This window comes from Eumetopias jubatus, unplaced genomic scaffold (genome assembly GCF_037043125.1).
Source record: "Eumetopias jubatus isolate StellerSeaLion01/CBP00866 unplaced genomic scaffold, mEumJub1_p1.0 scaffold_7, whole genome shotgun sequence".
Classification (NCBI taxonomy): domain Eukaryota; kingdom Metazoa; phylum Chordata; class Mammalia; order Carnivora; family Otariidae; genus Eumetopias; species Eumetopias jubatus.
In genome coordinates, this window is record NW_028274813.1 from 64735058 (window position 1) to 64761673 (window position 26616).

A 26616-nucleotide genomic window follows, 5' to 3' on the forward strand; every position below is an offset into this window, starting at 1 on the left:
TGAAAACCACAAAATCTAGCATACACATCTGCCCTAATCATGCTCTAAACCAAACCACCCAAAGTTTTCTGTGTACTCCTGCACAAGTTACTTGGCTTCCAATTTTTGAGGTTAGGTGTTGTCTTAATGACTTCAGGCCTCTCAAACACACAGGCAACACTCAAAACATATTAGTGCTTTCTTAGGTCAAATCAAAAGGTGGACATATACTGAAGTCATTCAAATGCAAACTACAGGATTCCTCACAAATTATTGGTATGAAGGTAGAAAAGATACAAAAGACTTTATAATATCATAGATTACCAAAATATTATAGTTTGCCCTAACATAGAGCAGCTTTCCCAAGCTGCTGCAAAGTGATCCTAAAATCACTTGTTAAGAAGAAACCATACAAGAATAAAGTTTATGTTTACATTGGCTCTATGTCACAATTATTCTCCATGCTGGTTTCCTCAGAAAGATCTTTATGATAAAGGCAATAATGACAGCGACATCTAAATCTTTCTACTCTTGATTCACCCTCCTCAGCTTCCTTCTGCTGTGGATCTTTCTGAAGCTGGGGCCCCGGGCTGAGGTAGCGCTGGTACTGAATCATTCGAATCATCCTTGCCATCCTTTCTTTCCGAGCAGTTAACAAAATCCTTACTCCAGTCCTCCTCCTGCTGCTGCTAAGGATGCGCTCAACCAGCCCCTGTGGTTTCTTCTCTCTGCCCTGCTGCTGGGATGGATATTCTGGTAGAGGGGCAGGGAGTTGGATACTAGAGTCGAGAGTCAATTTACCAAGATTCTTTGTTAATACTTCGGAGATAGTTTGAGAGGCACCCGAGCCTTCCTGGGACTTCTCTTCACTGGGCATCTGAGATGACCCCAGGGCCCAGGTTGGGTAAAGCTGCTTTGGCGAATCCATTGGAAGCCTGGTCACAGACCGAAGCTCCTCCTGGATCTTCGGGGTCCAGTGGGAGGTAAAGTTATGTATTTTAAACAGATCTCTGAAATTTGGTCATCAGGGGTTCTGTTTGAGGGGGCCCCTGGCCAGCTCACTCCGTAGAGCACACCACTCTTGATCTCAGGGTCCTGAGTTCAAAGCCATCTCCTGTGTAAAGCTTGCTTTAAAAAGAAAAAAAAAAAAAGAGTTACTTGTAAGGGGTTCTGTTTGCCACCTTCCTCCTCTGAAAGTAGGAGTTTTTGTTTCCTTAAGTCCTTCATCCTGAGGTTAATTTGCACTCACTGCTTTGATCCCTCTGCAAATCTAATGCAAAACTAAGACACCATTCTGTAAGGAGGAGAAAAGGCTAGATTTGTGGCCACAGTAAGTTCTCCTACCCAGAATGTAGAATCACCTTGCGTTCTGTGCAAAGCTATTCTCATGTGGACATGAAAGGATGACGGGTGTGGGGGTAGGGTGGAGATCTGTCCTGACCAGGAAAATGGTATTTGCACTGTGTCCTGGGCCCAAATATTCTGGGCCACAGCAAGTGGCATTCATGATGCAACCAAAAACCTTAGAGCACCAGGCTCTGGTACCAAAGAATATAAAATGCAATGGAGTGGATCTCCATTTTGCCTTCCAAGTGGGGACACATTCTTCAATGTGTTCCCAAATTTTCCAGGAAAAGTTGGGAGTTTTGTTTGTGTCTTTTTTTTCAGATCATTGATTTAGTCTGTTTGGTCTGAAACTCTTGCTGTAAATCCTATTTGCTCTGGCCGACTAAAACATCTCTGGTTGCCTTTGGAAGTTGCAGCAATAGGTCCATATAAAGGTGAAGTTTAGCAGTTAAGCAGAAATAATTGTTCAGGGGCACCTGGGTGGCTCAGTCGGTTAAGCGTCTGCCTTCGGCTCAGGTCATGATCCCAGGATTCTGGGATCGAGCCCCGCAGCGGGCTCCCTGCTCAGCGGGGAGTCTGCTTCTCCCTCTCCCACTCCCCCTGCTTGTGTTCCCTCTCTCCATGTGTCTCTCTCTGTCAAATAAATAAATAAAATCTTTAAAAAAAAAAAGAATTGTTTAGAGAATTCTACAGATCATTGTGTCCTTTCCATTTCTAGGGACAAGCATAAATGAAATAAGACTTTTAAAAGATATTGTTGTTCTTCTTTAGTACTATGGCTAAGAAGGGATTTTTCCTTCTCAAGTAACTGAGCTCTTTAAGTATTCCCTGAAAATAGCCCTATATGGAGAATGAGAAAAGACTGGGTCCTCCTCGGGGTGCCTGGATGGCTCAGTCGTTAAGCGGCTGCCTTCGGCTCAGGTCATGATCCCGGGGTCCTGGGATTGAGCCCCGCATTGGGCTCCCTGCTCCGCGGGAAGCCTGCTTCTCCCTCTCCCACGCCCCCCTGCTTGTGTTCCCTGTCTTGCTGTGTCTCTCTGTCAAATAAATAAATAAAATCTTAAAAAAAAAAAAAAAAAGACTGGGTCATCCTCCAGCAGTTCCTTCTGGTCCTAAGATGCAGACTGTCTGAATTTTTATTATAAAGAATTAAGTTTAGTAGTTTATCTTGGCTTTCCAGCCCCAGCCCCTGGTGATGTTGATGTCCACAAAGAACTGGATTGCCATTTATAAACTCTTTTTCTCTTATTTTTTTAACCAATCACCAAAACTCCTTTATTTGTTTCAAAAGACTTGCAGATAGTGTAAAAGATAAGGACCTAGAGAACAAACATCCTTCTTGTGAAACTTGTTTTCTGTGTCTTTTTAAAAAAAATTTTGCATTTTATTTATTTATTTATTTATTTTGGGGGGGAATACTCCCCTTGTGTTTTCCTTAATTTTTATTGTTATGTTAATCACTATTTTTGCATTTTAAATTGAAGTATAATTAGCATACACTGTGATATTAGTTTCAGGTGTATAATTAATGATTCAACAATTCTATATATTTCTCAGTGCTCATCAGGAGACATGTACTCTTGGGTGGCTGGCTGGCTCAGTCAGTGGAGCATGGGACTCTTGGACTTAGGGTTGTAAATTCAAGCCCCACGTTGGGTGTGGAGATTACTTAAAAATAAAATCTTGGGGCACCTGGGTGTCTCAGTTGGTTAAGAATCCGACTCTTGATCTCAGTTCAGGTCTTGACCTCAGGGTCGTGAGTTCACACCGGGTGTGAAGCCTACTTAAAAAAATAAATAAACCTTGAAGGGGCACCTCGCTGGCTCAGTTGGAAGAGCCTGTGGCACCTGATCGTGGAGTCATGAGTACGAGCCCCACAGTGAGTATAGAGATTATTTAAATAAGTAAACTTAAAAAAAAATTTTTTTTTAATCTTTAAAAAAAAAAAAGGACATGTGTACTCTCAAAAACCTCACCTATTTCACCCATCCCCCACCCACCTCTCCTCTGGCAACCACCACAAACAATATTTGTTCTCTATATTTAAGAGTCTGGGTTTTTGTGGGGTTTTTTTTGGTCTTTTTCTTTGTTTTGTTTCTTAAATCCTACATATGAGGGAAATCATATGGTGTTCCTTTCTCTGACTGACTTATTTTGCTTAGCATTATACTCTATAGCGCCATTCATATCACTACAAATGGCAAGATCTCATTCTTTTTTATGACTAATATTTCAGTGTGTGTATGTGTGTACCACTTCTTTATCCATTCATCTATCAGTGGTTACTTGGGTTGCTTCCATATCTTGGTTATTATAAATAATCCTGCAATAAGCATTGGGGTGCATATATCTTTTTGAATTAGTGTTTTTGTTTTCTTTGGGTAAATACCCAATAGTAGGATTACTGTATCATATGGTACTTCTATTTTGAATTGTTTGAGGAACCTCCATACTGTTTTCCACAGTGGCTGCACCAATTTACATTCCCATGAACAGTGTACGAGTGTTCCTTTTTTTCCATACCTCACCAACACTTGTTATTTCTTGTCTTTTTTATTTTAACCATTCTGACAGGTGTGAGGTGCTGTCTCATTGTGGTTCTCATTTGCTTTTCCCTCATGATAAGTGATGAGCATCTTCATGTTTCTCATGGCCATCTGTGTGTCTTCTTTCGAAAAATGTCTATTCATATCCTCTGCTCATTTTTTAATTAGAGAGCATGCCAGTGAGCAGGGGGAAGGGTAGAGGGAGAGGAAGAGAGAGAGAATCTTCAACAGATTCCCACACTGAGTGCAGAGCCTGACACAGGGAGCTCTATTTCATGACCCTGAGCTCATGACCTGAGCTGAGGTCAAGAGTCAGATGCTTAACTGACTGAGCCATCCAGGCTCCCTTGCCCATTTTTAATTGGATTATTTGGTTTTTGGTGCTGAGTTGTATAAATGTTTATATATGTTGGATATACTGTACTGAGTATATCATTTGCAAATATCTTCTCCCATTCGATAGGTTGCCTTGTTTTTGTTGATCATTTCCTTTACTGTGCAGAAGCTTTTTATTTTGGTATAGTTCCAGTAGTTTAATTTTGTTTTTGTTACCCTTACCTCAGGAGACCTACCTACAACAATGTTTCCATGGTGGCTATCAAAGAAATTACTTCCTATGTTCTAAGATTTTTATGGTTTCAGGTCTCACACTTGGGTCTTTAATCCATTTTGAGTTTATTTTTGTATATGGTGTAAGAAAATGGTCCAGTTTCATTCTTTTGCATGCCACTGTCCAGTGTTCCCAGCACCATTTGTTGAAGAAACTATCTTTTCCCCATTGCATAGTCTTGCCTCCTTTATCATAGATTAATTGACCGTATAAGTGTGTGTTTATTTCTGGGCTGTCTGTTCTGTTCCATTGATCTATGTGTCTGTTTTTGTGCCAGTACTATACTGTTTTGATTTATAAACTCCTTTTTAAGGAGGGAGTGATGGTGGCCAAGAAGGATATCAACATGCCAAAGCACCCCAAGCTGTCAGACAAGAACATGCCCCCTTCGTGTCATGAAGGTCATGTAGTTTCTCAAGTCATGAGGCTACTGAAGGAACAGTTTGCCTGACATCTTTTCTCCTGATACATTACCAACAAAAGTAGCCAGTATTTCCATGATTACCACCATCTGCCCCCTGGGATCATGCCTGCCACCTGGTCTTCCAGCCATCCTGACACTGGTAGGCCTGCTGAAAGGTCTGGAGGGCAAGTGGCCTGCAAGACTCAACTGCGGGAAGCTATAGAGACAGCTATAGACAAATTGCTGGGTCACATTGCTGGTTTAGCAACCAAATTCCCCTTTAGAGGCAATATGGGTTGTGAACTTGGACAGCCAGCCTAGGTTGGAGGGGATTATGTTGAATACATCTATAGCCAGAAAAAAATTTCTTTGGAAGTTTATCTTGACCTAAAGTACTTAGGTTCATTTATCTATTTGTTCAAACCTTTGTAATTATACAGCTTGAAAAACATAAATTTTGTTTTTTTACTTTCATTTATTTATACCATAAAGTAATTATAGTTCCTTCTAGAGCTAATATTCTATGTCTTCTGTAACAGCTCATTCTAGTGCAGTGTCCTGTTTACACATTGCACTCTCTTCATTTTTGTAGATTATTTATTGGTAGATCTCATTTGCAAGTTAGATGGGGAGAAATGTTTGACTTGCTTGTAAGGCAGGGGTCATGGCTTAGTGACCAATGATGCCATATATCTAATTGGCGCTCAATAAATTTTTTGATGATTATAATGGCCAGTCCTTTCTGCATTCTCTGTACTTGTCATGCATTTTTGTATTTATTGGACACAAGCTTAATACTATGACTCCTACTGTTGGGTATAATAATTCTACTCGGGAATGTATCATAAGGACATATTAAAAACAATTGAGAAAAACATACACAATGATTTATTTGAAGAATTATTTATGATAACCTGAACATTTTGGAACAAACTCAAATATCCAATAGGATTATGGGTAAGGAAATTATGGTATAAATACTATAGAATAATTACATAAACTTTAAAATTTATTTACCTAGTATTTAAAATGATGTATTTGTGCATGTTGAGCTAGATAAACAAATACAAAAATGTATAGAGCTCGGGGCGCCTGGGTGGCTCAGTCATCAAGCGTCTGCCTTCAGCTCAGGTCATGATCCCAGGATCCTGGGATCGAGCCCCGCGTCAGGCTCCCTGTTTGGCAGGAAGCCTGCTTCTTCCACTCCCGCTCCCCCTGCTTGTGTTCCCTCTCTCGCTGTGTCTCCCTGTCAAATAAATGAGTAAAATCTTAAAAAAAATGTATAGAGCTTGATCTTAATTATATAAAAAATGCAAAGCAAAAATCTGGAAAGAAATAGAATATAATATTAGTAGGATTTCTTCTAGGTGGTAGAAAGCAAGGTGTATCTTAAGTTGAAAAGAAAAATGAGAATTCATTGAAAGCTTTCATGGGTTTAACAAGTCAATGGGGACAGAACACTAAACTTAGAAAATGTGCAGGAATCAAGGCAGCTCTGGAAGACCAAGAAGTAGGAAGCTATAGGGAACCTGGCTGGCTCAGTCAGTAAAGCATGCAGTTCTTGATCTCAGGGCTGTAAGTGTGAGTCCCACATTGGGTGTAGAGATTACTTAAAAAAAAAAAAAAAAAAAGGTAGGAAGCTGCAGGGCACTGCCCCCATTGAATTCTACCACAGCTAGCTCAATGGAAACATCCAGGCCATCTGTCTAGAGTAGAGTCTCAGCAGGAGCATCTCTTTGCCAGGCCAAGATCAGATACCTCACTGGCTGCTGAAATGCTACAGTTCAAGAAGAGGGAAGATGTCTCCACCTAAGCTTCCATTGTAGAAAGCAGAGCATTGCATCTCACCTACATGGTATACAATAAAGGATTTCTCCCACATAGGAAGAAGAGTTGCAAATTGGATAACCAAAAAAAATGACAGAAGTCTACAAGAGTTTTTTCCTTTTTCATGTTTTCAGCACTTTATAAATCATCTTCAGGAAAATTTTATTATGTGTGGAACCTGCTAAAATAAACTATATCTTTTTTCTTCCTCATAGCATGAAGGCTAGCAGAACAATGCCATTCCAAAATATGACTGTAGGAGTTCAGGACATGCCAACCCAAAATATACCACTTTGGTGTATTAGTTATTTTGAGCTGTAGGCTCTTGAAAAACAGCAAATGCAGGGAACTCGCCTTATCTGCTTAAGACAGAGCCTCCAAAAAGAGCTCAGTTGATATAAATCGCCCCCCCCCCCGAGAGTTTCATCAACCAAGGAAGACTGACTTTTATCAAAGGAGAGGAGACTAGAAGTCAAAACCATACCCAAAAAGACTGTGTCACAAACTATCATATCATATATAATCTATTCTTCTAAGTGCCCATTTATCTTTCCTACATATCATTTATTCTCCCCTAAGAGGCCTACATTCCCCCCCTCCTCTTTCCCTATTAAACTGGTATTTATTCCTGAATTCTAAGACACATCAGGGAATTACTCATTTTTCCCTGGGTATCTCCCATGTCCACATGAGGTATACATGTTAATAACTCCTCTTTGTTCTTCTCTTGTGGTTTTAATTTGTGTTTTTATTATAGGGATCTCAGCTAAGAACTCAGAAGGACAGAGGGAAAACTATTTTTCTTCCCCTGCAAGCACTATGTTAAATTAGAAGGATTTGTTTCCAATCTTTAAGAGATGTACCCAAAGTTGGTATAAAATCTTTATCAAATTAAGCTTCCTTCTACTCCACGTATGCTGAGTTCTTGCTTTAAAAAAATAATCATAAATAGGCACCTAAGATTTATCTAATTTTTTTTCTCAATCAATTGAGATAATGATTTTTCTCTTTTAGCTCCTTAATGTGCTAGATTTTCTATTTTTGAACCTGTTTGGCTTTTCTAGGATAAACTACTTGATTTTGATGTATGACTTTTTTTTAATACCTTGTTAATTGTTTAGCTAGCCCTTGATTTAGGATTTTGTGTGTGTGTGTGTATTCACATTCATAAGTATTTAGGGCCAATAATTTTCATGTATTGTCCTTATCTTGTTTTTAATCAAGATTTTAGCCTTCTTATTTGTTTGTTTATTATTATTTTAAGTAGGCTCCACACCCAACATAGGACTTGAACTCACAACCCTGAGATCAAGATTTACATGTCTACAGACTGAGCCAGCTAGCCACCCCAATATTTTAGGCTTCTTAAAAGTCCTCATCACCAGAAAAAAAAAATTGTAACTATGTATGGTGACAAATGTTAAGTAGACTTACTGTGGTGATCGTTTCACAATATTCACAAGTATCAATCATGATATTGTACACCTGAAACTAATACAATGTTATATGCCAGTTAATTCTCAATTCTAAAAAAGTAAATAAATGAATGAACACATTTTTAAAAAGATCTCAGCCTTCAAAAATGAGCTTGACCTTTTCTGAACTTTTTTACTTTCTAGAACAATTTGCATAAAATAGATGCCAAGAATGCCTTGAAGAACTCAGTAAAATTAGCTATGCCTAGCATTTTTTTGGAGGGCAAATATTTGATAATCATCTGAATTTCTTTAGTACTTGGCTTTAATTTATTTTTTAGAAAACCTGCAACAAAAAGTTGTGATTTAAAATTTTGAAAACCAGTTGACAGACATTTTATTTTTTTTTAAAGATTTTATTTATTTGACAGAGAGAGAGCACAAGCAGGGGGAGCTGCAGGCAGAGGGAGAAGCAGGCTCCCCACGGAGCAGGGAGCCCAATGCGGGGCTCTATCCCAGCACCCTGGGATCATGACCCGAGCCAAAGGCAGACGGACACTTAACCAACTGAGCCACCCAGGTGCCCCATGATAGACATTTATTTTTTTTTTTTAAGATTTTATTTATTTATTTGACAGGGAGAGACACAGCGAGAGAGGGAATACAAGCAGGGGGAGTGGGAGAAGGAGAAGCAGGCTTCCTGGGGAGCAGGGAGCCCAATGCAGGGCTCGATCATGACCTGAGCCGAAGGCAGACGCTTAACAACTGAGCCATACAGGCGCCCCGATAGACATTTTAAAGTAAAGTAAGGATTTATTTAAAAAAACAAACAAACAATAAACACAAACAAAAAACAGTGTTGTATAAAACCCAAGCGTTTCTGGGTTCATCAAATGCTGTTTCTCAGTGCCAGAAATAAATACTGTGGTACGTATGGAGATGAGAGTAAACACACTACACTTTGTGCACCCAGGCATCTAGAATGCTGAAGCCGACTTGTGTTTACTTGTCTTTTCCTTCTGAGAATATGGGACATCATCAGAGCCCTGTGAAATATAACCGGTGAGGCTATGCTGGTATTTCTGGTGAAATATGACAGAGCTGTTTCCAAGAAACAGGTTTCTTTCCCTCAACATAGGAGAGAACTCTTTGCTTCCTTACTCAAGAAGTCCGAAGGAACTGCTAGTTGATAGGAAGTATATCAAGTTACTGGAAAAATGCCTTGCCTTTGGCATTCCAGTTGCTGGCTGAAAAAAGACACTGGAGACTTCATAAGCTGGAAACTTTTATAATCAATCTCAGAAGTCTGGTATGCCCTGCCAAGATCACTATTTTGAGCCTGTTCCTGGTGCTGCACACCATCTTTGCCTCCCACAAGGGAACTGAAACCCTCTGCTTTTCCTCCATAGCCAAGAGGGGTTTTTACCTACCATCACTCCCTCCCCGCCATCCCACCCAGTTCTCTTCCCCTTCTTCCATTTAGTAGTTGTGCTTCTTAGCTGGTCTTTCATTCAGTCAAGGGTAGTATGTAAGGTGGAGTGGCCTCTTGCCAAGATCCAAATTTCTGGGGAAGATACAGTGCATACGCCCCATATCACTAGTGAGTATGCCCCATATCACTAGAGTAGAGAGGAAATGTGTTTCTGGCCTCCCAAATTGGGTGTCTGAACGTATTTTCCAAAATACAAAAACATGGTTAAACATTGATTAGAGTCTCAAACTACCAGCACAGCCTTAAACTTTTGGGTTGTTAACTACAAGTATCCAGGAAGCTGGAAACAGAGGCCTTAGCATAGTCTACAGAGCAACATCACTGTCTAGACTATAAACCTGTTCAACGCTTGGAGAATTGTAATGAGGAAAGGCTTTATAAGTCCCAAATCTTAGGAAAATAAAGCAGGGAATCACAAATCAGTGACTCTATACTTCACTCTTACATTGACCTGGAATCTATAGTTTGTTTACTTAGGTAAATGTGCTGACTTCACGAATTTCCCCCATATATACATTTCTACCAAAAGGACTGACTTAGATCCTCAAATCTATTTAGAAAACTTTTGATAATCTTCAGTGACAATAGCGGTTCAAAACAGGCACACACATATGCCATTGGTAGGAGTATCAATTGATGCAACATATTAGAGGCCAGTTAAGTGATACCAATTTAAAAAAACAAAAACAAAAAACTATAAGCAACATAAATGTCCATTGCTAAGGTTCTGGTTAAAGCAGAGTAATACAAATATTGGAATAATATGAAACTATTTTTTATAATGTAGCAGATCAACACTTAATTATAAAAAAGTTTACAGAATAGACTGCATATTATGCTCCTAATTATGATTTTATAGTTTATACATATATAATATAAATTTATTTGTACACAGTTTTTATATTTGTTGAAGCATGTGTGTGTCCTTTTATATAAGCATTAGAATTTTGTTGAATAATATACAAGAAACTATTAATGGTGATTAAGGGCTGAAAACCCTTATATCAGGAAACCACTTTATATCCTTTATTGTTAAATTTTCTTACATGAGCATGAAGTTTATCATTTAAAATACTCATGAACAAGGGCACCTGGGTAGCTCAGTCAGTTAAGCACCTCCCTTCGGCTCAGGTTATGATCCCAAGGTCCTGGGATCAGCCCCGCATCAGGCTCCTTGCTCAGTGGGAAGGTCTGTCTCTTCCTCTCCATCCGCCTCTCTCCCCCGCTCATGCTTTCTTGCATTAAATAAATAAAATCTCTAAAAAATAATAAGGGACACCTGGGTGGCTCAGTCAGTTAAGCGTCTGCCTTCGGCTCGGGTCATGATCCCAGGGTCCTGGGATCGAGTCCCACATCAGTCTCCTTGCTCAGGAGGAAGCCTGCTTCTCCCTCTGCCTCCGCTCCCCCGCTGCTTGTGCTCTCTCTCTCTGACAAATAAATAAAATCTTTAAAAAAATAATAATAATAAAATACTGATGAACAAAAAAAAATTTTTGAAAACATAATTGTGCTTCCTAATGTTGAAGTCAAGAATCTCAGATTTGAATCTGCATTTGATAAAATTCTGCCTTTTGATGGCAGCTTTTGAGTCCCTGTCAGTCATTCAGGCTACTGAACCCCCAAGAAGAAACATCAGTGCATTAAGCCCCAAGCTTCTGTATTTGAGTAAAATCAGTGTAATCCTCATGCCTGGAAATGAGAATGTTTCCATGGTGCTTTATAAATCACAATACACACACCCCAATACACACACTCTTTAGTGTAGATATTTAGATGTTTTCAAGGCATGGGTAACCAAGTAAGAAGATCCTTCTGGATCTCTGTCTTTTAGAGAAAGGAGGACAGTTAGGTCCGATGATGACTCTGGTGTCTTCTAATTTCTTCATCTGCCTGCCGGCTAGCCACAAAGAATTTAGACGTGGGGACTGGGGATTACTGGAGAAGTTTTCCTTTTTGTTTTTAAATGTATCTTTTAAATATATCTTCTTTTAAATATATCTTCTCATTTCTAAGGCATCCTTTTTCTGTCCCAGTATGTTTTTATCATTGGCTATGTATAGAATAACAATTTTTTTAAAAGATTTTATTTATTTATTCATGAGAGACAGAGAGAGAGAGGCAGAGGGAGAAGCAGGCTCCCGAGAAACAGGGAGCCCGATGTGGGGCTCGATCCCAGGACTCTGGGATCATGACCTGAGCCGAAGGCAGACGCTTAACCATCTGAGCCACCCAGGTGCCCGATAACAATTATTTTTATTATTTAAATGTGCTCACTGGGCCCTGGGAATGCTGTTGATTTAAATGTTACCATCAGGGGCACCTGGGTGGGTCAGTTGGTTAAGCGTCTGCCTTTGGCTCAGGTCATGATCCCAGGGTCCTGGGATGGAGTCCCGCATCGGGCTCCCTGCTCAGCACAGAGCCCGCTTCTCCCTCTGCCTGCCACTCCCCCTACTTGTGCCTTCTCTCTCCCTCCCTAATAAATAAAATCTTTAAAATAAATAAATAAAATAAATAGATAGATAGATAGATAGATAGATAAATAAATGTTACCATCAGGGGAAGAGGCTCATGCTCTGCCCCCAGCTGCCAATGGACACAAGCTAGGGCCCAGCAGCGACCAGGCTGGTGTCTATAGAGAGTAGTGAATGGCATTCAAGCACTAGGGAAGACACAACTCAACTCGTAGTTCACAACAGGGCAGTTGGGATGAAGGAGGAGAGCTCAGTAGAAGCAGCTGGCTCTTGCCCCACGTCAGATCCTGGAAGCTGCCAGGTAAAGCCCCACGATAGGAGGTGCCACTGATCCAGGGTGATGGGCCAGGCCCCTTTGCTCTAACCTCAAAGAAGGTACCAGACCACTGTCCACCCTCTCAGCCCAACTTTTTTGTATCTGTTGTTTGAGGGCAGTGAGAATCCCAGCCCGGATCTTGTTTTTGAACATAACAGTGTTATTAATTCAGGTAACAGGAAAACCAGTTGGAATCCTCATCTGGAGGTCTCACATTGCTGCCTTTATTATTTAAGTCAGAATAGCCTGTATTTCTGAGTGTACTTGAGGTGCTGAGTCTGTATATACACTGGAGAGTCAGAGGGAGGAGGTTCCCCCAGATGTTTTCTCTCTCAAGCCTCCTGACTAGCTGCAGATAATTCACAATATTCCCCAAATCTGTTAGATTTTGATTAGGGAATGTAGGTTTTTTTTTTCTTTCCTAACAATCAACTTTCTTTTTTTTTTTTTTTAATAAAGATTTTATTTATTTGACAGAGACACAGCGAGAGAGGGAACACCAGCAGGGGGAGTGGGAGAGGGAGAAGCAGGCCTCCCACCGAGCAGGGAACCCAATGCGGGGCTCAATCCCAGGACCCCAGGATCACTACCTGAGCCGAAGGCAGACGCCCAATGACTGAGCTACCTAGGCACCCCCCCAAGGATCAACTTTCTTACCACCCTTGGTATAAATAGTATTCTGAAAAATAAAGGTAACAAAAAACAGACAAAAACTAATCAGACAGTTTAAGAAGCTGAATTGACTTTTTTAACTTAGCCATCACTCTGCCACACTCAATTCCATAGAGGCCAATCACTAAGGCCAGCCTATGTTGCGGAGAGAGGGATTAAAACCCAGTTCTTAATGGGAAGAGCGTCAAAGAATTTCCTTTGTAAACATGTTTTAAAATCACAGTATTCATGTTCTGGAGTGCCTTGGGATATTTTGAATATGCCAGTCAGAGGTACTATGTTTCTATAATTGAAGGAATATCAGCGGTGCCTGAGTGGCTCATTCGGTTGAGAATCTGACTCTTGATTTCAGCTCAGGTCATGATCTCAGGATCCTGAGATTGAGCCCCACATTGGGCTCCATGCTGAGTGTGGAGCCTGCTTAAGATTCTTTCTTTCCCTCTGCCCCTTCCCTACCCCTGCACTAGTGCATGTACTCGTGTGCTCTCTCTCTCTCAAAATAAAAATAAATAAGATTCTTTAAAAAAATAATAATAAAATTAAGGAATGCCAGATAGGAGGCACATTTGCTTCATTTTGATGGGGCTGCTTCCTTGACACTGTTCGCAGGGTCTGATCACCCTTCCTTAGAGCTTTCCAAGCCTCCATATCCTAGTGATCAGCCTTCCTTTTAGGTGTGAGGCTCAGAGAGCAGGAAAGTGAGCCTTACACCACCTGCAGTTGTGTGGGCTTCCTGGGCAGACTCACCACAAATGTATCAGCACTTACCATCTTCATTTACCATCCCTTCCAGGGATTGTTTTAGACTAAGTAATCTAAGATCTGCCAGGTCACTTCTTGCCAGGGTTGTAATAGCCCACAAACAACTGCAAATAGGGCAAACAACTGGGCAAATACAAGTCAACCAAACGTCTTATCTTCTCTCTCTCTGATCCCATCACCAGGGATGTTAATACATGAAGGGAGAGAATGCAAACAGGGAAATTATCTATACTAAATCAACAGAGAAAGTGTGCCAACTAAAAGCACAAAGTTTCAAAGATAGTACTAATCCTGGTTCTGCCATTTACTAACTGTGCATAAAGTAAATCATCAGCTTCTCCATCTATAAAATGGGAATGATGATAATATCTACCTCGTAAGGTTGTCAAGTATTAAACAAGATGATGCATATAGAGTCAGTAAACTTAGGCCTACAAACTCAGTTATAGAAAGTAGTATTTTAAGGGGCACTTGTGTGGCTCAGTCGGTTAAACATCTGACTCTTGATCTCAGCTCAGGTCTTAATCCCAGGGTCGTGAGTTCAAGCCCTGTGCTGGGCTCCATGCTGGGTGTGGAGCCTACTTAAAAAAAAAAAAAAAGGTAATATTTTATTATTTTTTTTAGATTTTATTTATTCATTTGAGAGAGAAAGTACAAGCAGAGGGAGGGGCAGTGGAAGAGGGAGAAGCAGGCTCCCAGGACTCTGGGATCATGATCTGAGCCAAAATCAGGAGTCAGCGGCTTAACTGACTGAGCTACCCAGGCACTCCCAAAAAAGTAATATTTTTAAAATATTTATAATTCTACTTGATATCTGATCTGGCTCCCATGCTGCGAAGATCATCATTCTGGGAGTTTTCCCTTGCCCATCCATGGGGTTATACCAAGAATCCCATGAAGTGCTCAGTCCTCAGTGTATGCTTTGTGTATGTTTCCTTTTTTTTTTTTTTTAATGTGTTTCCTTTTTGATCAGTAGCCATCAGTCCACACACGTGATGACGTGTTATTCTCATCGTCAGCACTCTGAAGTGCCTACACCATTCTGGAAGCAAAGGAATCTTTTGCCAAGGTATCCTATTGTTTGTCCGCCAAGGTAAAGATGCACCAAATAGCTATTCTTTCCCCGAGTCTTGCTGCCTCCTCATGCTGGTGCCAAAAAGGGATAGTGCTTTTCTGCACTTCTCTAGGATTTGCAGGCCTCCCTCTTCGTAACCACTTACCTGGAGGAATCTGTTTTTCAGGCCCTGTTTCCCCCTCTGATTCTCTAAGACACCATCACTTAGTGGTTTTCAAAGTAGGGTCCACAACCCCAGGGGGTCCCCAAAACCTTTTAAGGCAGTTGGAGAAATCAAAACTGTTTTTGGAATTATAGTAAAATGTTACTTGTCCTTTTCACCATGTTGGCATTTGCACCAATAATACAAAAACAATGGTGTGTGAAACTGTTGGTGTTCTGGCGCTAATCAACACACCGGCACTGAAGGGGTCCAGAATATGCCACTGTGGCCTAACAGTTCTTTTAAACAGAAAGCATTTGAATTCTTGAAATCCCTCATCTGCCTAAAAGTAGAGCCTCCCGAAAGAACTCAGTTGTCATAACTCCCTTCCCTGGAGCAGCAACCAGAAAAGATTGACTTTTATCACTGGAGATGAGGTACCCACACCACACCTAAGCAGACAGGCGCCTACGGACCCACTTATCTTTCTAAAAGATCATTTGTTTTCCCATAAGTGCCCTTTCTCCCCTTCCCCTTATTAAGAAGGCCACTGTTTTCTTTTCTTTTTTTAATAAAAGATTTTATTTTTAAGTAATCAGTACATGCAACATGGGGCTTAAACTCACAATCCTGAGATCAAGAGTTATATACTCCACTGACTGAGCCCACCAAGTGCCCCTCCAAGTCAGTCGTTTTCTGTAAGTGCCCTTTTCCCTCACTTCTTCCTCTAATTATGTGGAATATAAGCCCAAAATTCTTTTTTTTATTTTTTAAAGATTTTATTTATTTATTTATTTATTTATTTATTTATTTATTTATTTATTTATTTATTTGAGAGAGAGTGTGCCAGCGCGCGTGCATGAGCAGGGAGAGAGGCAGAGGGAGAAGCAGGCTTCCCGCTGAGCAGGGAGCCCAACGTGGGATTCAATCCCAGGACCCTGGGATCATGACCTGAGCTGAAGGCTGACATTTAACCAACTGAGCCACCCAGGGACCCTAAGCCCGAAATTCTAACCACCTCTTTGAGTCACACTTTTTGTGAACTCCAGTGTGTCCCTACTTGAATAAAAATAAAAATCTGTCTTTTCTCTTGCTAACCTGTCTTCCGTCAGTTTAATTCACAGGTTACCAAGAACTGAATCTAAGAGTATGTATAGGGAAAGTTTTTTTCTCTCAGACACCATCAAACTATACTATTACTGTATTCTCCACTACCACACATTTGCAGTAAAAAAACAAACCAGTTTCATGTAACAATTTCCTTGCTGAAGCAGTAAAAGGTATTACTTTTATTAAATCTTGACCCTTTAATACTCTGTGGTGAAATAGAAAATACATATAATATGCTTCTTTTTTTTTTTTAAATGTTAGTCTCGCCGACGCTTGTGATTTTATTTGTTTATTTATTTATTTGACAGAGAGAGACACAGCGAGAGCAGGAACACAAGCAGGGGGAGTGGGAGAGGGAGAAGCAGGCTTCCCACAGAGTAGGGAGCCTGATGCGGGGCTCGATCCCAGGACCCTGGGATCATGACCTGAGCCGAAGGCAGACGCTTAACGACTGAGCCACCCAGGCGCCCCAGAAAATACATATAATATGCTTCTAATACGTATAGTAGTATTACAATGCACTGGAGCAATGAATTGTGAGCTAAGCTAGCTGCTTTTTTCATGGAACACCATTTTCACTAAAAGAACTGACAAACATTTTATTCAGACTTGGGCATTAGGCTAACATTTCTAGAAAATGAGCAAGGGGAGCCTGCTACTTTTAAATAAATAAATAAATAGACAAAATTGGTCACCAAGGATAAAATTTAGAATTTTGAAAAACTGGGGGTGCTTGGGTGGCTAAGTCAGTTGAGTGTCCGACTCTTGATTTCAGCTCAGGTCATGATCTTGAGGTCATTAGATCAGTCCCCGCATTGGGCTCCATGCTCAGTGCAGAGTCAGCTTGGGATTCTCTCTCCCTCTCTCTCTGCTGCTCCCCATGTTTATGTGCTCTAAATAAATAAATAAAATCTTAAAAAAAAAAAGAATTTTGAAAAACTTGTACCCATGATCTTGAGGTTAACAGCTTCCCAACACATTGACAACATTTCTCGTGAGATCAGTGGTGATAGTAACACATACAATTTTTGGATATTATATACTGGAAGATGTTAAGATTTGGAGGATCTGCACAACTAAGTTAGCCAATATTTTCTGAATAGCCAGTAGATGACATTACAAAACCACAAAGGGGTAGAAGATCTATTCAAAGTAAAGTACAATACAGATCAACAGATTTTAATGTAATGATATATAAAAAGTTCATTTATCTGATTTCAAATTCCACATTGCAGTTAAACAATAAATTAACATTTGTTGAGTTTTAGTGTTGTACCCAGAAAGAATATCCACAAATTACGTGAAAAGTCTATTAAAATACTTTTTCCAATCATATATCTGTGTAAGACTGGATTTTTTTTTAAAGATTTTATTTATTTATTTGTCAGTGAGGGGGAGAGAACACAAGCAGGGGAGCAGCAGGGCAGAGGGAGAAGCAGGCTTCCCGCTGAGCAAGGAGCCTGATGTGGGGCTTGAGTCCAGGACCCTGGGATCATGACCTGAACCTAAGGCAGATGCTTAACCGACTGAGCCACCCAGGTGCCCGTATTTTATTATTTTTAATGAATATTTAAAACTTTGTCTTAGATTTAATTTCTACATTAGTAAATATTTATAGATATAACTTGTATAAACAAAAGTACATTTTGGTTCTAAATAATATCTATGAATATGGAGAGGTCCTGATACCAAAAAGTTTGAGAATCACTGCTGTAGCTATTCTTGGAAATCTACCTTTTTTACCTTCTGTCAGGGAGCAAGAATTCCTGTCCCCTTTAAGGGTCCTTCTAGCTGGACTAAGAACCAGATTGACATGTGACAGATTAACAGGAGAAAATTAAGCTTAGCATAGGTGTGGGGAATCCACACAGACATGGAAATTCCAAAGACAGGCAAAATGAGATATATATGTCATTCTGAATTAAGTGGTCTGGAACTTCAGAGGAAAGGAATGCACTTCATAGGATGATGAGAAGAGCAGATGTTTGGTAATTAGATGTTTGCCCTGCCATACAGCTGAGTCACTGGGATAAATTTTATTTCTGTTAATAACACTTATTCTGGAAAGACCCTCCAATTTAGATTCTTCTATGTAGTTAAGGGAGGGGCAAAAGTTTCTCTTGAGCCAGTAGGGTCTCGAATGCCTTTAGTTCAAAATACTCTGCATGCCAAAGTGACATATTTGCGGGGTGGAGGGTGGCCTGTCCCAAACCCCTTCACTTCATAAACTCTCCGAGTTCTTCTAAGATTTAAGGTAAGTAAAGGGCAGAGAAACTTTTAGAACATTTTTATTATCTGTCCTGATACTCACCTCCTGTTAGGCAAAGAATGGCTTGATTAGAATAGAAGAGGAAGGAAAAGAGAAAATTTAATATCCCAAAATATTATGCCACATACATGTAAAGCACTTTGCATAGTGCCTGCTCCAAGTAGCACCCAGTAAAGGCTGGTATTGTCAACATCATCTTCACCTTCATCACTATTATTATTTCATCTTGTCCATGTTTCCTATGGTGGTTATATGCCAATGATTCTTATATTTCCAAACTCCTTTTTTTAAGATTTTATTTATTTGAGAGAGAGAGCATGAGCAGGGGAGGGGCAGAAGCAGACTCTCCACTGAGCAGGGAGCCTGAAGCAGGGGTGCATCCCTGCACCCTAGGACCATGACCTGCGCCAAAGGCAGATGCTTAACTGACTGAGCCACCCAGGTGCCCCTTATATTTCCAAACTCTTCAAACAATGTATCCTTAAGAGTCTTTTAAAAATTCAGATCTTTCCATTTCCTTATGATTCAAAATACTGTCCACTCTCTAGACAGAGTGGGAGCCTATGATGCTTGTAAATAGAGCACACGCAAAGAAATGCTTCCTCTTTTATCCCTGGGGAGAGTTTAGGCTTTGATAAAGTTATTGTTTCTCTGATAGTCTTTTAAATCAAGAGGTATTCTTAGGCAGAAAGCCTGGGCTAGAAATCCAAAATGAAAGCCAGAAAATAGGGCAAGGAAAGGGATCAATGAATCACCTCTCCAGTTTCCCACAATCCCTGAAATAAGATTTTCATGTTGAAAGCTCGTAAGTGAGCAACAACTATTAGGAACAAGACTTCCTATTACAACTTCAATGGATTTTTTTTTTCAGGGGATTTTTTATGGGTTTCTTTTTTAAAGATTTTATTTGTCAGAGAGAGAGGAGAGAGCACATACAAGTCGAGGGAGCAGCAGGCACCAGGCAGAGGGAGAAGCAGACTCCCCACTGAGCAAGGAGCCCAGTGTGGGACTCGATCCCAGAACCTTGGGATCATGACCTGAGCTGAAGGCTGATGCTTTTTTTTTTTTTTTTTTAAGATTTTATTTATTTGACAGAGCACAAGCAGAGGGAGAGGGAGAAGCAGGCTCCCCACTGAGCAGGGAGCCTGATGCCAGGACCCTGAGATCATGACCTGAGCTAAAGGCAGGCGCCTAACCGACTGAGCCACCCAGGCGTCCCTGAAGGCCGATGCTTAACCAACTGAGCCACCCAGCTGCCCCTTCAATGGATTTTTTAAAAAAATATTTATTTTTATTTTTATTTTTTTAAAGATTTTTTTTTTATTAATTTATTCATGAGAGACAGAGAGAGAGAGGCAGAGGGAGAAGCAGGCTCCCAAGGAGCAGGGAGCCTGATGCGGGACTCGATCCCAGGACCCTGGGATCATGACCTGAGCCAAAGGCAGACACTTAACCATCTGAGCCACCCAGTCGCCCCCAAAAATATTTATTATTTTAGAGGGGGGAGAGAGAGTGCGTGCACGGGTGTGCTTCCACACAAGATGAAGGGGCACAGGGAGAGGGAGAGAGAGAATCTCAAGCAGACTCCACACTGAGCACAGAGCCCAAGTAGGGTGCAATCTCATGATCCTGAGATCATGCCCTGAGCTGAAATCAAGAGTCACATGCTTAACTGAGTGAGCCACCCAGGCAACCCCCAATGAATTTTTTTTTATTTCATTTTTTTAGTAATCTCTATACCCAATGTGGGGCTTGAACTCACAACCCCAATATCAAGAGTCATGTGTTCTTCCAAATGAGCCAGCCAGGAGCCCCTTTGATGGAATTTTTAGAGGTGCAACTCAACAGATGTCTTCTGACCCTCAAGTAGCATGTGGTCAGCATCGCACAAACGCAAACACAAACTTACAGACTTTGTATTTGGAGAGGTGTGGGTTCAAATTCTGACTTAGCCCTTCACTGTTTGTGTGATATTAGCAAAATGTTGGCTCTCCAAGCCCTAGCTTTCTGTTCAGTGTGGACTCCACATGGTTCAATTTCACACTGAAAGAAACAAGGTCCAGTAGCCAAATTCTTTCAAGAGGAATTACCGTCCTTCCTTAGTTTTTTTCAAAGAACATAAAGGAGATCAAATTTGTAACCCACAGCAATACTTAAAATCCTCCTTTTTCTTCTTTCTTATTCTGCCAAAGCTACCCCAAAGACCATTCTTCAAACCTCTGCAAATCCCCTCCTCATCCCTAGCCAGGCTTCTGAGTGGTTTATTTCTACCTTCTTTCTCCCTCCTCCACCCCTTTTAGTTCTTTATAATGTATGTTATTTAAAATTCTTGTTCTCCCCAATTTGCCCTGAGCTTGCATTCTCCATTACAAAGGAGGCCTACAAAACAACATATTACCCTGCTTCCCCACCAGTCTGGACTGATGAGGACTCCCTATCTTCTCTTAATCCTGTGTCACAAAACACTAAGAACCAGAGTGGAAAGGAGAAAATTCTTTGAAGTTGAGAAGAAACTGGGGCACCTGGGTGGCTCAGTCAGTTAAGTGTCCAACTCTTGATTTCAGCTCAGGTCTTGATCTTGGGGTTGTGAGATCCAGCCCTGCATTAGGCTCTGTGCTGGGTGTGGAGCCTACAAAAAAAAAAAAAAAAAAAAAAAAAAATTTGAGAAGAAATTAAAGTGGGAAGGAAAAATTCTCTCTAAAGAGCAAGGAGGGAGGAACACTCATAGTAATAAATCTTGTTGTCTGCATCAATCTCCAGGAGTTGTAAAAATTAAATGACCTGAAGTATAGTACCAGACCTGAAAGAACTGCACAAGTATGACCCTTTCCTCATTGCCTGATTCTTAATCCCAGTCATTCATTTGAACAGGTTCAGAATGAGCCTCCCCAAAATGTGCCAATTTGACATGTGGATTACTTTGTATTGAAGTCAATCAAAGCCCAAAAGACTCAGGAAGGCCTTTTATCTCCCTCTTAAATAGCTAAAAGATTTTAGATAGGGGCCTGGTCCAGGAAAAGAACTATCACCAGAGAGAACTACAAAGAATACTGGCAAGATATGGTAAAATAGGGGGAAGTTCAAAACCTAGAGATCCAATTCCTCTCTGTGTCCCATTGTCTCTGTATGGCATGCTAAACATTTGTTTACCAAACATTTATTCTTCCCATCTTCCTATACATTGTCTTCCTTCTCTTTAAAGTCTCAGACCCCTATCTCCTCCCTAGCTCAGGATGGCATATAAACCTCAACTGTCTTGATTACTTGTGAGTGTCATATTCAAATGGGGCTCCCCATACATGTAATTAGTTTTTCTCCTGTTAATTTGCCTTTATCAATTTACCAACCAAAGTACCTACCACAGTAGAGGAAAAAAATTTCCTTCCCAACACGTTCAGTGACCATTTATTAAAAGCCTGTCCCGGGGCGCCTGGGTGGCTCAGTTGGTTAAGTATCTGCCTTCAGCTTGGGTCATGGTCCCGGGGTCCTGGGATCAAGTCCCCCATCGGGCTCCCCCTGCTCTGTGGGAAGCCTGCTTCTCCCTCTCCCTCTGCCTGCCACTCCCCCTGCTTGTGCTCTCTCTCTCTCTGTCAAATGGATAAATAAAATACTAAAAAAAAAAAGCCTGTCCTCGGTGCTACAGGAGATATAAAGTGAAAAAAGGATGATCTTTTAAGCAGAAAGTAAGAAATCAAGCCTGGAGATGGGAGGACCAGTTTGGAGACAGTAATTGTTCAAGCAAACTTGAACTAGGGAATGAGAGACCCAATGATTAGAAGAGACATTGAATTAGTAGAATGGATTATACTTGACTGAGATGCCTGGCTGGTTCAGTCAGTAGAGCATGTGACTCTTAATCTCAGGATCATGAGTTCAAGCCCCCTGTTGGGGGTAGCATTTACTTAAAAAACAACAACAACAAACTTGACTGATGATTTGAAGTACAGAGTGGAAAAGAAGACAGCTGAATTTCAAGTTTATAGCTTGGTTTGAGAAGGAACTGGTTAGATGAATGATAATGAGCTTGAAGAACCAGCAGAACCTTCACAGTAGCCTGCAATAGAACATGTTTTTCTGAAACTCTGGGAAGAATAGTTAAGTCTATTCAACAAACTTCTACTGCCCTACCGTCCTAAGCAACGAGGCCTGAACAGGACTTAGAAGTTATCAAAATGAGCCTTGTGCCGACCTGATTATGTGATAGACATGCAAATCTGTATCTTAATTTTTTTCGTTTGTAAGATAAGAATGGCAAAATTTACCCAGCTCTTAGAAGCACTGTGCAGCCACAGGAGACACTGGAGGTACTTATGAGAGACTCCTGAGACTTTTAGTGGGTCTTCAGTCCTTCTTGAATTTTGCCTACATAGATTGATGCATTAGAATAAGTTGATTCAATAGGAATTGCTGATTTTCTGTCATGTTGACCTACAAAAATGGGAAATTTCCCATGGTTTGCTTAAACCATGCTGTGCAATGCAGAATACTTAAAAGAGGGTTTTATGAAAATGGTGATATTGCTTTCCAAATTTGTTGGAGTGGCCATTGTTCCCAAAAGGCTATTATCTAATTTTATCACTAAACTCAGAGAGATGGTTTAAGCCTTCATTTGCATTTGAATAAATATGATTATAACAGATGGTTTGCTATGATGAAAAAAATATTTTTTAAAAGATTTATTTATTATTTATTTTGAGAGAGTGAGAATGAGAGAGAGAGAGAGTACATGAGAGGGGGGAGGGTCAGAGGGAGAAGCAGACTCCCTGCTGAGCAGGGAGCCTGATGCGGGACTCGATCCCGGGACTCCAGGATCATGACCTGAGCCAAAGGCAGTCGCTTAACCAACTGAGCCACCCAGGCGCCCGAAAAAAATATTTTTTGTCTACATTTTTAATTATAACATTCATATTGCCTTTTACAATTTACAAAGAGTTTCTATACTTTTTATTTTTATTTTATTTTATTTAAGGGGCGGGGGGGTGGGAGGAAGAGGGAGAGAGACAAGCTGACTCCTGTTGAGTGTGGACCCCAACGCAGGGCTCGATCTCAGGACCCTGAGATCATGACCTGAGCTGAAACCAAGAGCAGGGGGAGCCCGATGGGGGACTCGATCCCAGGACCCCAGGACCATGACCCAGGCCGAAGGCAGACACTTAAACTGACTGAGCCACCCAGGCACCACTCTATCTATACTTTCTTACCTTACATTCACAACTATGCTGTGAAATATACGATGGCAATCGAATTATACCCTTCTTATAGTTGAGGAAACAGGCTCAGAGGGAGTTATTCATCATGCAGGTTTTAAGTAGAAGACTTGAACCCAGGGCTAAAGATCTACATAGACTAATTAGAAATAATGATGAATATATACATTATATATATTTTTTACATAATATTTTTATAAAAGTTAGCTATTTTATGCTAATTTGGAGGTATTTTGACCTTTGTGTTGAGTATATTTTGAAATTTAAATTTAATTTACTTTTGGGGCCCCTGGGTAGCTCAGTCAGTTAAGCATCTGCCTTCAGCTCAGGTCATGATCGCAAGGTCCTGGGATCAAGCCCAACATTGTCAGGCTTCCTGCTCATCAGGGAGTCTGCTTCTCCCTCTCCCCCTGACCCCACTCATGCTCTCTTCTCTCTTTCTCTCTCAAATAAATATCTCAAAAAAAAATTTACTTTTGTATGGGGGGAGGGGAAAGGAGGGCAGATATTTTTCTGAAATAACTTTTTTTTTTTTTTGGTGCTCCCATTTACTGAAGTATCTTATTACCAGGACTTCATTCCTTTGTAGCATCTTTGTTCTTCTGAATGAGAGACTGACAAAGACGCTCTCCTTGACCAAACTTTAATTAGGTTCCTCTGAACCCTGTTCCCAACTAGGCCTTGCCTTTAGGCTTCTGTGTCTGTCTCTGCAATACTCAATTTTAGCAAGGATTCTGCTAAGTCAGTTTAGAGAGAATCCCCCACCCTTGATCACTCAGGCCTGCCCTTAGCAAAAATTGTATTAGGTCGGTCTAGCCAGAATCCCTCCTTACCTCTGATGGTTCCCTTTAGTAATCTTCCATCCACTGACCCCCACTCAGCCCTCTACCTATAAATCCCCAGTTGATCATGCTGTATTTGGAAATGTGTCCAGTTCTACACTGAGGTTTCTTTTCCCCTACTGTAATTGTTCCTCAATAAAATCTGTTTATACTGACTAAACTGCTGGGCTCTTATTTCCTTTTTCTCCCTTTCAAAGATTTTATTTATGTGAGAGAGAGAGAGAGCTCAAGCAGGGGGAGCGGCAGGCAGAGGGAGAGGGAGAAGCAGGCTCCCCACTGAGCAGGGAGCCTGATGTAGGGCTCGATCCCAGGACTCTGAGATTATGAGCTGAGTGGAAGGCAGACGCTTAATCAACTGAGCCATCCAGGAGCCCCTCTGATTTCCTTTAACAAGACATTCAAAGTGATGGTGATTTCTGGTTTTCCTATGGTCAGTTGAAAAGTGGAAGTTGTCCCAAAGAGACTTACAAGGAATTTCGTGAATATTTTCCAATTCGGAAGGATGAGCCCTTGAAGACTCCTTATTGTGTGATCATGAGGCGAAAGAAATAATCTTCATTGTCACTACACAACCTTGGGCAAATCTCCATTCCCTTCTGAACCTCAGTTTTTTCATTCATAGAAATAAGGAAGTTTGGGGCACCTGGGTGGCTCAGTCGTTAAGTGTCTGCCTTCAGCTCAGGTCATGATCCCAGTGTCCTGGGATCGAGCCCCGCATCGGGCTCCTTGCTCGGTGGGAAGCCTGCTTCTCCCTCTCCCACTCCCCCTGCTTGTGTTCCCTCTTTCACTGTGTCTCTCTTTGTCAAATAAATAAATAAAATCTTAAAAAAAAATAAGGAAGTTTGATGAGACCAACAGTGTTCAGCCCTCTTAGTTTCAGATTTCCAAAGAAAAATTGGAGGTGGTAAGAGACAACTGGCACAGAATTGCCAATTTTTTTTGACAAATAAGAACTTTTTTTTTAAGATTGTATTTATTTATTTGACAGAGGGAGAGAAAGCACAAGTAGGCAGAGCGGCAGGTAGAGGGAGAGGGGGAAGAAGGCTCTCCACTGAGCAGGGAGCTGGACGTGAGGCTCGATCCCAGGTCCCTGGGATCATGACCTGAGCCAAAGGCAGCCGCTTAACCAACTGAACCACCCAGGTTCCCCGACAAATAAGAACTTTTAAAAAACTGACATATCACTTACAATATCACCATAATTTCATATGGTAAAACTAAAAAGAAGTACGTTAGATATAATCTGAGAAGAGATATCCCCCCAAAATGACAGTTGTGAACCTTACTCTGACATTGTCACTACAGACCAAAAAAAACTTGGTTATGGATTTGGCACCGGTGACAATCAAGACACCAGAGGCCCTCCTATATCCCTCTCATAGGTTTCAGAACATGCTACCCCAAAATATGGTTCTTGGGCATATTCAATATTTTGAGCTGAAAGAATTTGAGAAACAGCAGGTGCAGGAAGGATTCTCCAACTTCCTCTTCTCCTCTGAAGCAGGTCATAGGACCCTCTTGTGACAAATGCCCTACCTACACTCAGAAGAAATCTCTGAAGATGGAGGGATGCTGAGAGGAGTCCAAATAGGCCTTGCTAACTTCTCAGTTTACTACCCTTAACTCAGACCCTTTTGTTCTCTCATAGTTTTCCATGACTTTCCACTCTTCATCAGACCTAGTATAAAGTCTCAAGCTTAATTCTGCTTCTTCAGGTCTTCATTTCCTTATGAAGGCTCCCATGTCATGTAAAACTTATATTAAGTAAATTTGGGTGCACCTGGGTGGCTCAGTTGGTTAAGCGTCTGCCTTCGGCTCAGGTCATGATCTCAGGGTCCTGGAATGGAGCCCCACATCAGGCTCCCTGCTCAACGGGGAGTCTGCTTCTCCCTCTCCCTCTGCCTGCCACTCCCCCTGCTTATGCTCTCTCTCTCTCTATCTCTCTGTGTGTGTGTGTCAAATAAATAAATAAATCTTTAAAAATAAATAAATAAATAAATTTGACACTTTTCTCCTGTTAATCTGTCTTTGTTAGTTTAATATTCAGGCCCAGTCAGGGACCCTAAGAGGGTTGAGGAAAAGCTTTTCCTCTCCTACACCTTCTATTTCTTTATTACTAGGAGTCTAATGT

At 40.9% G+C, this 26616-nt stretch overlaps 1 protein-coding gene across 5 annotated transcripts in view; it reads right to left on the reverse strand.

Moving 5' to 3' along the window:
• Positions 1-26616, reverse strand: part of LOC114217909 (developmental pluripotency-associated protein 3-like) — a 60412-nt gene continuing 33796 nt past the window's right edge. For 4 of the 5 annotated variants that reach the window (XM_088024654.1, XM_088024655.1, XM_088024653.1 and 1 more), the window contains exon 4: positions 1-1107. In XM_088024654.1, the coding sequence (XP_087880780.1) occupies positions 410-907 (498 nt within the window). In that variant the 5' untranslated portion in view covers positions 908-1107 and the 3' untranslated portion in view covers positions 1-409. Of the gene's footprint in view, positions 1108-19796; positions 21066-26616 lie in introns of those variants that run through there. The other variant, XR_015768516.1, reaches the window with a different exon arrangement.